The sequence below is a fragment of the Piliocolobus tephrosceles genome, chromosome 1 (assembly GCF_002776525.5).
Source record: "Piliocolobus tephrosceles isolate RC106 chromosome 1, ASM277652v3, whole genome shotgun sequence".
NCBI lineage: Eukaryota > Metazoa > Chordata > Mammalia > Primates > Cercopithecidae > Piliocolobus > Piliocolobus tephrosceles.
Window position 1 is genome coordinate 184,624,169 of NC_045434.1, and position 11,485 is coordinate 184,635,653.

General features: G+C 51.9%; 3 protein-coding genes across 6 annotated transcripts in view; 1 reads left to right on the forward strand and 2 right to left on the reverse strand.

Annotated features, from left to right (window-relative positions):
* Positions 1-7: 7 nt before the first annotated feature.
* Positions 8-1,696, reverse strand: C1H1orf122 (chromosome 1 C1orf122 homolog). 2 transcript variants are annotated; one of them, XM_023196503.3, is made up of 3 exons: positions 1,022-1,696; positions 735-936; positions 8-489 (listed from the first exon to the last, which is right to left on the reverse strand). In XM_023196503.3, the coding sequence occupies exons 1-3, from the start codon at positions 1,054-1,056 to the stop codon at positions 394-396; spliced, it is 333 nt and encodes a 110-aa protein (XP_023052271.1). In that variant the 5' UTR covers positions 1,057-1,696; the 3' UTR covers positions 8-393. The 2 variants fall into 2 exon arrangements, with proteins under 2 accessions (XP_023052271.1, XP_023052272.1); XM_023196504.2 differs by having other exon boundaries at positions 1,155-1,654.
* YRDC (yrdC N6-threonylcarbamoyltransferase domain containing) lies at positions 1,170-6,107 on the forward strand. The gene is made up of 5 exons (XM_023196502.3): positions 1,170-1,669; positions 2,245-2,359; positions 2,483-2,602; positions 5,327-5,469; positions 5,741-6,107. Exons 1-5 carry the CDS (start codon positions 1,281-1,283, stop codon positions 5,811-5,813), a joined length of 840 nt encoding a protein of 279 aa, XP_023052270.1. The 5' UTR covers positions 1,170-1,280; the 3' UTR covers positions 5,814-6,107.
* A 2,526-nt stretch (positions 6,108-8,633) lies between these two features.
* Positions 8,634-11,485, reverse strand: part of MANEAL (mannosidase endo-alpha like) — a 6,342-nt gene continuing 3,490 nt past the window's right edge. For 2 of the 3 annotated variants that reach the window (XM_023196505.2, XM_023196507.3), the window contains one exon: positions 8,634-10,202. In XM_023196505.2, coding sequence (XP_023052273.1) covers positions 9,566-10,202 — 637 coding nt within the window. In that variant the 3' untranslated portion in view covers positions 8,634-9,565. The remainder of the gene's footprint in view (positions 10,203-11,485) is intronic. The other variant, XM_023196506.2, reaches the window with a different exon arrangement.

An 11,485-nucleotide genomic window follows, 5' to 3' on the forward strand; every position in this document is an offset into this window, starting at 1 on the left:
TCACCAGGAGAGTCTGCAGGTTTCCTTTTAATCAAGGCTCTGCTGAAGGTGTTTTGTGGGGCTAAAAGCCCCCAAAGCATGAAATGGACATGTAACATCACCTGGATCCCCCATAGCAGGCCAGACCACTCTGGCGAGCACTGCTGGTCTGCCCAAATCTGGGTAATCAGACTGGGTATTCATTGGCTACATTTCAAAGCACAGCACTGCTTTCAGCCAGGATGAAGTGGGAGTGAACCCAGCTGCTAGCAGAGCTGCCATTCCAGGCTGAGAGCCAGCCAAGTACCAGCCACTGCCAGTTGAAGACTGGCCCCTTTACTGAAGGGAGTTGTTCAGAGTCCAGCCACCAGCCCTGGGGAGGGAGAGAAGTCAGGGCATCCGGCTCGGGGATGGTCAGGGCTCCGCAGCTCCATCGCCAGCATCCTTTGGAAAGCCGCCTCTGGTGGAGACAGCCGGCTGCGGGGGCGCTCCGGGTTTGGCTGAGACGTTCTAGTTGGAACAGAAAGGAAAAAAGTGAGGCTGGGAGGAAAGGCCTTGGATTAGGCCCCACAAGGATATGGCCATTTGACATTTGGATAGTATTAACTTTTTCGAAACCTCTCACCAGATCAACGGAGGTTAAGGATAAAGCGGTGGAGAGATACTTCCCCACTCCAGGGTAAACTAAGACTTGGCCAGCCTAGCCAGTGGGCAGACCCCATCCCACCCCGGCCCAGCCCAGGGTGGGCACTAACCCCGCCACCAGCCGGCTCCGGGCGCCGGCGGCCCAGCTGCCGTAACATCTCCTCGCAGGCTGCGATGGTGTCCAGGAGCTGCCGCTGCCGCTGCTCCACCGCGTCCAGCAGCTGCTGGGCGCGCTCCTCCCGGGGCGCCTGCGGGGGTGGCCTCCCGCCGAGCCCCAGCCCCGCCTTCCCGCGGTCCACGCCGGCAGCCTCCCTGCCCGAGCAAGAGACAGACGGTCAGGGCCGGCGCTTGCGCGGGGCCGAGCCCCTTCCCCCCGCCCCGACGGGCCCCCTCTCACCCCCGTGACCAGTCTGAGCCCGGGCCCCATTCCATCTCCGCTTGCGCGGCCCGACCACCGCCCCCCTTTCGGCCGCCCCCCTCCCCAGCGCTGTGTTACGGCTCCGCAAGGCTGGGCCCCGCCCCGTCCCCACCGGTCTCCTTCAATCCTCTTGGGGGTCGTGGTCCCTTTAAGCTGCCCGGCGCAGAGGTGGGGCCGAGTCTCCCGGACCGGAAGCTGGCTGGGAGCGTCACTTCCTCCCGGAAGCGGGCCTGGGCGGATGTCTCCGGCGCGTCGGTGCAGGGGGATGAGGGCCGCGGTGGCTGCCAGCGTGGGGTTGAGCGAGGTGTCCGCTGGCTCCCGGAGCGGCCGCCTCTTCCGCCCGCCGAGCCCCGCTCCGGCGGCCCCCGGGGCCCGGCTGTTGCGGCTCCCGGGGAGCGGGGCCGTGCAGGCCGCGAGCCCGGAGCGCGCCGGCTGGACCGAGGCGCTGCGGGCCGCCGTGGCCGAGCTGCGCGCCGGCGCCGTGGTGGCCGTCCCCACCGATACGCTATACGGTCTGGCCTGCGCGGCGAGCTGCTCGGCGGCTCTGCGCGCTGTGTACCGCCTCAAGGGCCGCAGCGAGGCCAAGCCTCTGGCCGTATGCCTCGGCCGCGTGGCCGACGTCTACAGGTGAGGCCGCCCCGACCCGGCCCCGCTGGGGGCGTCACCGCGGGAGGGGTTTCCGGTGACAGGCTTGGGAGACTGAGGCGCAGAGAGCGGGAGGGGCTTGTCCAGGCTCACCAAGGAATCCGGAACTGGAAGTGTGTACCGAGGACTTAACGTGCCCCAGGCCCTGAACTACATGCTCCTGAGAGGCAGCAACACACGAGAAAGGCAGGGGCCCTGTTCCCTTGCCGCATTTGTACTAATCGGGGAGGCCCCCAGGAAAAAAGGAAAGAAACACAGTAGCTTAATTTAATAGCGAATGCCTTGAAGAAAATAAAACGTGGAGCTTGATCCCACTATCACGGTATCACAGCGGTGCTGCTGTTGTAGTACCTCAGACCAGAGGCACATAGGCGCCAAGCCAGGGGTGCCCCTCTGGAGCCCTGCTTTGTGCTCAAGCTCTTAGGGAAGTGAAGCAGGGAGACAGGCGGCTCCCATTGTAAACTTGAAGGATTCCTTTCCTACGTGTGCCTAGAGTCTAGGAAAGGACTACCAGTGGTCCTTCATTTTGAATGGATTTATGCTCCTGTGTTTCCCAGATACTGCCGTGTGAGAGTACCCGAGGAGCTCCTGAAAGACCTACTGCCAGGACCAGTGACCCTGGTGATGGAACGCTCAGAGGAGCTCAACAAGGACCTAAACCCTTTTACGCCTGTGAGTCAAGTTTTCTCTTGTGTCTCCAGACTCCAGGCCACTTGGCTTTCACTAGGATCCAGGTCAGACTTACCCTCTACCCCTTCCAACCTTTCTCATGATCCCCTTCCCCTTGCCTTATAGCTTGTAGGCATTCGGATTCCTGATCATGCCTTTATGCAAGACTTGGCTCAGATGTTTGAGGGTCCGCTTGCTCTCACTAGCGCCAACCTCAGCTCCCAGGCCAGTTCTCTGAATGTCGAGGTGAGTTTACCCAGTCCTTTCCCTGGAAATGGCACCAGCCCAAACACTGTTTCCTGTGAATCAGTGGCATTGATAGTGCACTGGGATTGCCAGGAGTGAGAGTCCTTAGGCCAACAGTGGGAAGGTTTCCCAACTGGTAGGGAGGTGGTGGGGGGCAGTATAAATTAAAGGAATTTGATATTATCTCAAAGTGTGAAAAGCCAGGGGGAGAATTGGTGTGTTTTTCTTACTGTCTTTTTTTTTTTTTTTTTGAGACGGAGTCTTGCTCTGTCGCCCAGGCTGGAGTGCAGTGGCCGGATCTCAGCTCACTGCAAGCTCTGCCTCCCGGGTTCACGCCATTCTCCTGCGTCAGCCTCTGGAGTAGCTGGGACTACAGGTGCCCGCCACCTCACCCGGCTAGTTTTTTGTATTTTTAGTAGAGACGGGGTTTCACCATGTTAGCCAGGATGGTCTCGATCTCCTGACCTCGTGATCTGCCCGTCTCGGCCTCCCAAAGTGCTGGGATTACAGGCTTGAGCCACCGTGCCCGGCCTTCTTACCGTCTTTATAATAATAGGAAAGATTATGATAAGAACAGTGTCTTCCTGTTTTTCTGGAGATAACAGTTTTTGGAGAATACAGTTAGGCTGTAAATCTTCACAACAGTGCTGTAAAGAATGATGAAGGCGGCCAAGGGCAGTGGCTTATGCCTGTGACCCCAGAACTTTGGGAGGCCCAGGCAGGCAGATCACCTGAGGTCAGGAGTTCGAGACCAGCCTGGGCAACATGACAAAAGTCCATCTCTAATAAAAAATACAAAAATTAGCCAGACATGGTGGCACATGCCTGTAGTCCAGCTACTCGGGAGGCTGAGCAGGAGAATCACTTGAACCTGGGAGGTGGAGGTTACAGTGAACTGAGATTGTGCCACTATACTCCAGCCAGGGCTCTAGAGAAAGACTCTGTCTCTTAAAAAAAAAAAAAAAAAAAAAAAGGATAAAGTTTAGCTTCCAAAATGTTAAATCACTTTTTCCAGGTCACATAGCCATTAAGTGACTGACTCAGATTTTTACCCAATTTTTGACTCTTGCCCCTGTTCTCTTATCTCTGCCACAAACCAGATCAAAGAAAGGATCATCCTAATCCTTTCTTGGCTACATAGATTAGAACAAAGGAGGACACGTAGAAATTTCAGTTCTTTTTCTTATTACCAAGATGTAAAATGTATTTATAAGCTACATTGTGTCCCCAGACTCTGGGCCAGACACATAGTATCACACATAGTATCCAGCATCAGGCCTTGGGCTTCCTTGGGCTTATTACATCCAGCTAATATGCCTGGATAGAGTAACTTGCGTGCAGTCACACAGAGATACGTTGGAAAGTCCAGAGTTGGAGCTCATATCTCTGCCCAGAACTCCATTTGATGGAGTTTTCCATGCCCAGACCTAGAGTGGGGCTCAGGGTTCTTGGAAAGTGAGAGTTCAGCATCCCTTTCCCTTCTCAGAGTGCAGGTTTGACTTGGTCCTGGTGGCTGTACCCCAGGAGCAAGAATCGGGATGTGGCACAGAGAGGGGAGGTTTTTACCTTGGCAGCAATCATTTGATCTATCCAACACAGTAACTGGTATTTATGATTTCCTGTCCCAAATTCCCAGGCCTAACTGTTATTGCAGTGTCTTCATTGGAAGGGTTAGGGAAGCTCTTGCTCAGTTAACAATTCAGTCCACTGTTCTAGGGGAGTATCCTTCTCATAGCCCAAAGACTGAGTGCTGGTGGCTTGCAGAATCTACCATGTTCTATTCTTCATACTCTGATCAGAGTTGCAGTGAGATCCAGGAGCATAGTTATAGAGCTAGAAGGAGCTGGAATCACTTGTTCCAGGTCACACAGTCATTAAGTGACCAGATTTTTACCTAGTTTTTTTGTTTTGTTTTGTTTGAGACAGAGTCTCACTCTGTTGCCCAGGCTGGCATACAATGGCACCATCTCGGCTCACTGCAACCCTCACCTCCCAGATTCAAACAGTTCTGCCTCAGCCTCCTGAGTGAGTAGCTGGGATTACAGGCGCATGCCACCACACCCGGCTAATTTTTGTATTTTTAGTAGAGACGGGGTTTCATCGTATTGGTCAGGCTGGTCTAAACTCCTGGCCTCAAGAGATCCAGCCTCTCAAAATGCTGGGATTACAGGTGTGAGCCACCGTGCCCAGCCTTTTTACCTGGTTTTTGACTCTTGACCCTGTTCTCCTATCTCTGCCCCAAGCCAGGGCAAAGAAAAGGTCATCCTAATCCTGTCTTGGCTACATAGATTAGAACAAATGAAGACACAGGATTATCTAGTCCAGCCCACTTGTCTTGTAGGCCTGGATAGAGTAACTTGCGTGCAGTCACACAGAGGTAACGATGGAAAGTCCAGAGTTAGAGCCTCTATCTGTGCCCAGAACTCCATTTGTTGTACTTACATTTCCTAACTGAAGCAATGTATGAAATTTCCTTTTGCCATAGCAAGATTTCTTTAAGCCCTAGATAGGTGTTACTTGGGGTGCTAACCCAGGAGGGCTCCAAACCTCATAGAATGCAGTGTCCTTGGCGCAGTTGACCTTAACTAAATGAAGCTCCTTTCTCTGCTTGGAGGAAGGTGCCTTCTGTTTTAAGACTATATGGCCTTTGATGACTGTGTGCAGTTTGACATTATTGCATACACCAGGGATAGTGTCCATGCCCCTCCTTCTCCCTCTTCTCAGGAGTTCCAGGATCTCTGGCCTCAGTTGTCCTTGGTCATTGATGGGGGACAAATTGGGGGTGGCCAGAGCCCCGAGTGTCGCCTCGGCTCAACTGTGGTTGATTTGTCTGTGCCTGGAAAGTTTGGCATCATTCGTCCAGGCTGGTAAGTCTCATTCCTGTGGCGTGGGGAAATAATTTGAGGGAGGTTGGAGAGATGCAAAAAAGCTTTGACAAGATAAAGATGGTGTCTCCTATCTTGCCCTGAGGGAGTGCGGGCCAGGTTTGGAGAAGTGGTAGTTGGAGTGGGATTAAGTTTGCTGGCTTTCTTAGGATTCCAAAGGTTTCATCACGGATTCGATGTTCCTGCTCACCAGCTTCTGGTGGGCTTGGGACTTTGAGAAGTCAGACTGGTAACTGTCCTGTTTCTTCCTCAGTGCCCTGGAAAGTACTACAGCCATCCTCCAACAGAAGTATGGCCTACTTCCCTCACATGCGTCCTACCTGTGAAACTCTGGGAAGCAGGAAGGCCCAAGGCCTGGTGCTGGATACTATGTGTCTGTCCACTGACGACTGGCAAGGCCTCATTTGCAGAGGCCACTGGAGCTAGGGCACTAGTCTGACTGTTAAGGCAATGTGTCTTTCTGAGCACTGTAGACCAAGCCCTGGGAGCTGCTGGTTTACAGCTCGGGACAGGATGTATTGATTTGTAGTTTCATATATCATCAAAAGCTGAATGGAAAAGTTAAGAACATTCCTAGGTGGCCTTATTCTTTTTTTTTGTTTTTGTTTTTTTTTTTTTTTTTGAGGAGGAGTCTCGCTCTGTTACCCAGGCTGGAGTGCAGTGGCCGGATCTCAGCTCACTGCAAGCTCCGCCTCCCGGGTTTACATCATTCTCCTGCCTCAGCCTCCCGAGTAGCTGGGACTACAGGTTCCCGCCACCTCGCCCAGCTAGTTTTTTTTTTGTATTTTTTAGTAGAGACGGGGTTTCGCCGTGTTAGCCAGGATAGTCTCGATCTCCTGACCTCGTGATCCGCCTGCCTTGGCCTCCCAAAGTGCTGGGATTACAGGCTTGAGCCACCGCGCCCGGCCTAGGTGGCCTTATTCTAATAAGTTTCTTCTGTCTGTCTGGTTTTTCAGTTGAAAAGTAATTTAAATAACATATTTAGAATCTAGTGAGAGCCTTCTCTCTGGTGGGTGGTGGCATTTAAGGTTCAAACCAGCTAGAAGTGCTGGTGCTGTTTAAGAAGTCTCAGGTGGCTGCATGTGGTGGCTCATGCCTGTAATCCCAACATTCTGGGAGGCCCAGGCAGGAGAACTGCTTGAGCCCAGGAGTTCAGAATCAGCCTGGGCAACATAGCAATACTCCGTCTCGTAAAAATTAATAAATAAAAAGTCTCAGGTGACCAAAGGCATGGGTTGGGCTCCTGAAGCTAGAACCAGGTTTGGATAAAGATTGAAGTGGCCGCAGACCACTCTTCCCTCTGAGCCACTGGGCCTAGTGGCGTCATGTATTGTGATTGCTGGCAGGGAGAGCAGTCTTTTTGGTGTAATAGTGGGATGTCTGCTCAGTTGGCAAGGGGTTCAGTGCAAATTGAAGAATACTGGAAAGTAAACCTCCACTATCCTTTTCAGCCAGGGACTTTTTCCTTATTTATTCGTAAATTATAGTTAATTATACCCATAATAGCCTTATTTAAATCCAGTGTTCTCTGCAGCCTTTTGTCTATTTATATGTGTACCAAGTGTTAAACATAATTACTGTTGGGCATTTGAACTTTGTTTTTCTTTAAAGAAATGCTGCTATTAAACATATTTGTAAATGGTTTATTCTTCTTTTGAATTATTTCCTTAGGGTAGGAGATTAGGCCAAAGTGTATGAAGTATTTATGGCTCTTAATATGGATTAGCCTTCAAAAGAACTGAGTCAAGTTACACTGCCATTAGCAATGTATGAGAATGGCTGCCCCTGCCTCCTGGCCTTGCTATGTTTAGTATTTTTCAAATTGTGCATGTGTGAAATGAAGCCTGTGTTGCTACCCTCTGCAAATTACTATTTGTCAACATCCAACCCTTTCAGCTGTGCCTGCCTGCCTTGGTTTCCCCAGCTAAGCCCCAACCAGGTGGCGAGGCCTGCTCATCTCTCCCATGGAGTTTAATATCAGTTACCTAACTGGGGCTAGGTGTCCTTGAGGTGACCACTGGGGTCTGTTTCCTCCTTCCTCCCCTTCCCTCTTGCACCCTAGTTCTCAAAATTCCGATTCAGTCTTTTTTTTTTTTTTTTGAGACAGAATCCCTGTTGCCCAGGCTGGAGTGCAGTGGCACAATCTTGGCTTGCTGCAACCTCTGCCTCCCACGTTCAAGTGATTCTCACACCTCAGCCTCCTGAGTAGCTGGGACTACAGGTGTGTACCACCATACCCTACTAATTTTTTTGGTATTTTTAGTAGAGATGGAGTTTTGCCATGTTGGTCAGGCTGTTCTTGAACTCTTGGCCTCAAGTGATCCACCTGCCTTGGCCTCCCAAAGTGCTAGGATTACAGGTGTGAGCCAAGGCACTCGGCCCATTGTTAATTTTTTTAAAGACACGTCTCACTGGGTTGCCCAGGCTGGTCTCGAACTCCTGGACTCAACTGATCCTTCCACCTCAGCCTCCCAGAGTGCTGGGATTACAGGCCTGAGCGACCACGCCTTGCTTCCGATTCAGTCTTGAGCCCATAACTTCTCAGTACAGTGGTTTCCAATGCACCTGTTTTCAAGTATATCCTAAGAATCTTGTGAGGTGTTAACAGGGAGGGGCCTACTTTAATCAGGGTGCCTGCAATTAGCATATTCGTTTATTTGTAAATAAGCACTGGTTTGTTAATTCCCTCTAGAAATCTTGTTTAGTAATTTGTTTTCCTTTTTTTGTTTTTTTTTTTTTGAGACAGTCTTGCTCTTGCCTAGGCTGGAGTCCAGTGGTGCCACATTGGCTCACTGCACCCTCCGCCTCCCAGGTTCAAGCAATTCTCCTACCTCAGTCTCCCAAGTAGCTGGAATTACAGGCACCCAGCACCACGCCCAGCTAATTTTGGTGTTTTTAGTAGGGACGGGGGTTTCACCATGTTGGCCAGGCTGGTCTCGAACTCCTGACCTCAGGTGATCCACCCGCCTCGGCCTCCCAAAGTGCTGGGATTACAGGTGTGAGCCACCGCACCCGGCCTTGTTAGTAATTTCTTAAGCAAACCTACTTGTGGTAAAGCCATAGCCAGCCCAACTCATATGTCAGTTTGTCACAGAATCTAAGGTCAGAATTTGTGAGGTCTTAAAGAGAGCAAAAGGAATGCTTACTTGAGAATACCAGTTCATATTTAATTACTACAAATCACAGTAGCACTGAACATGGCTCTAGTGAGTGGGCCTCAGTCAGTTCAGGCAGCTAAAGGGAGGGGCGTTTCCTCCTAGTCCTCTCCCTGGAGCTAAATATGCATCTGGGAAAAATGAGGCTCTGGAGCACAGAGGTATTTTTTTAGAGGAGAAAGAACTGAATTCCCAGCACTAGGTAAAACTGCAAAAAGAAAAACAACTGTGCCCAGGCACTAGCTACAAGGCCACACCAGATAAGGAAAGCTGGGTTCTGGAAGCTTCAGGACAGGAACTCTTCCTTAGTCAAGTTTTCCCCAGCACCTAGCACATAGGAAGGTGCTTGATGAGTGAGTGTTACATGAACCTGTGAGCGCTCAGGATGATTTCCTGATAATTGGGTTCAGGAATCTACTGGGAGGAGCTTAAACCTAGAAGTTCCCTTTTTGAAAGTCTCAAATATGGTTCCCTAACTTAGAGAAGACAGATGATGTGAGAAGGAGGCCTGAGGAGAGGACACAGACTGGCAGAAGGGAGCAGGGCGCATGCGAGCCCAGACCCTGACACCCTTCCAAGGGTGGTGAGTGGGTGGCCACTACACAGCACCGGCCTGCTGCAGAGTTCAAAATTAGAAGGGGTTACATGAAACTGTTCCCAGGATGTGAAGCTGCCCTGGGCTAAGTTCAGTCACCTGCCAGCCTCTGCCATTCCCATCACCGCAGAGCACCCCAGCACCACTCGCCTGAGGAATGGTCTCTATGCTGCACAGGCCCAGGCCTGACAGCCCACCCAGAAGCACCTAGCTGCTGACCTCTGACCTGGGAATGAGTGAGTGCCTACAACCTCAGCTGAACCCCACGTGGTGACATCTTCCAGCAAGGCAAGGACATCAGCACCTCACGTCCCTGTTTACAGGCCCCTCACATGAGCCACTGCTCCTTCTCTTTGATGAAGTGCTCTGCCCAGCGGCGGGTCAGCTCCAGGTACAGGCTGGGCTGGTGAGGCAGGTAGTCCAAATACAGGCGGGTGGGTGTCTTCTTGGGAATGGCCTTCTCAATCTGGGTGCCCTCGTGCCACTCATTGAAGGAGGTGATGGAGACGATCTCGGGCCTCACCGTCAGGGCCGCCTGCAGGGCCGTCTCATAGTACTTGCCATTGACCCTGTTGCGTGTATTGTGGTTGTTCCAGGGCCGAATGCTGGTGTCTATGTAGCCAGGCCCCACACTGGGGATGAACATGAGGTTGTTGGCGTCACAAAAGTTCTTCACAGCTTTCCAGTTCTGATGGGAAGAACCAAAGGAGAAACCATTGGAGGCAAAGTAGGTGTACATGCCGTCAAATCCGGCGGCCAGGATGTCGTGGGTGTGACCCTCCTCCACCAGCAGCGCTATGAAGACCCCATCATAGGGCGTGTTGCGGATCGAATGGGGCCCGTTTGGTGTCAGGAGGTGGGCCCAGGCCTCAGGGGACGTCAGGTATGAGTCGTAGATATAAAAGAGTGGGAGGCTCTTCCCCATGCTGTTCTTATAGCGGTAAAATGCACCATGGGAGCCATACCTGAGAAAGAAAGAAGAGCCTCAGCTGGATGGGAGAGACCAGCACAACTCTAGGACCTGCCATGGATGAGATCTGGATGCCACACAGCCTAGTTCTGGAGCCAGTCAGTCTCCACAGTTGGACTCATCATGCCTCTAAGCAAGAACCTTGTTCCCCTCCTTCCTCTCCCCAGCTATCATTCCTAAGCCTCACTTCCCTACCCTTAGCCAAGCCACCACCATCTTTCATCTGGATTGCAACAACTGGTCTCCAGGCTTCCATCCTGCCTCCGTAAAATCCATTCATTATTCCCACCTACTTGATCTGGCCCTGCCTACCCCATTCCTGCTCTTTACCCACCTATTACTCCCCATCTGGCCTTTCTATCCGGCTGTCATGTGTCATGCAAGCTTGTTTTCATCTTATGGGCCTTGCATCTGCCAGCCCTCTGCTTGGAATTTTCTCCCTGCCTCCGGATCTTTGCACAGCTGACCCTTTTTCTTTTTTCTTCTTCTTATTACCTTTTTTTTTTTTTTTTTTGAGACAAGGTCTTGCTCTGTCGCTCAGAGCTGGAGTGCAGTGGATGATCTCAGCTCTCTGCAACCTCCACCTCCTGGGGTTCAAGCGATTCACCTGCCTCAGCCTCTCAAGTAGCTGGAATTACAGGCACCCGCCACCACACCTGGCTAATTTTTGTATTTTTAACAGAGATGGTGTTTCACCATGTTGGCCAGGATGGTCTTGAACTCCTGACCTCAGGCAATCCACCCGCCTCAGCCTCCCAAAGTGTTGGGATTACAGGCGTGAGCCACCGCGCCTGGCCTTTTTTTTTTTTTTTTTTTTTTAATAAGACAGAGTCTCACTGTATCACCCAGGCTGGAGTACAGTGGTGCCATCATAGCTCACTGCAACCTCAAAACTCCTGGGCTCAAGTGATCCACCCACCTCAGCCCCCCAAATAGCTGGGACCACAAGCATGCATCACCATGCCCAGCTAATTTTTTTTTTTTTGAGGCGGAGTCTCGCTCTGTCGCCCGGACTGGAGTGCAGTGGCCGGATCTCAGCTCACTGCAAGCTCCGCCTCCCGGGTTTACGCCATTCTCCTGCCTCAGCCTCCCGAGTGGCTGGGACTACAGGCGTCCGCCACCTCGCCCGGCTAGTTTTTGTATTTTTAGTAGAGACGGGGTTTCACCGTGTTAGCCAGGATGGTCTCGATCTCCTGACCTCGTGATCCGCTCGTCTCGGCCTCCCAAAGTGCTGGGATTACAGGCTTGAGCCACCGCGCCCGGCCTCCAGCTAATTTT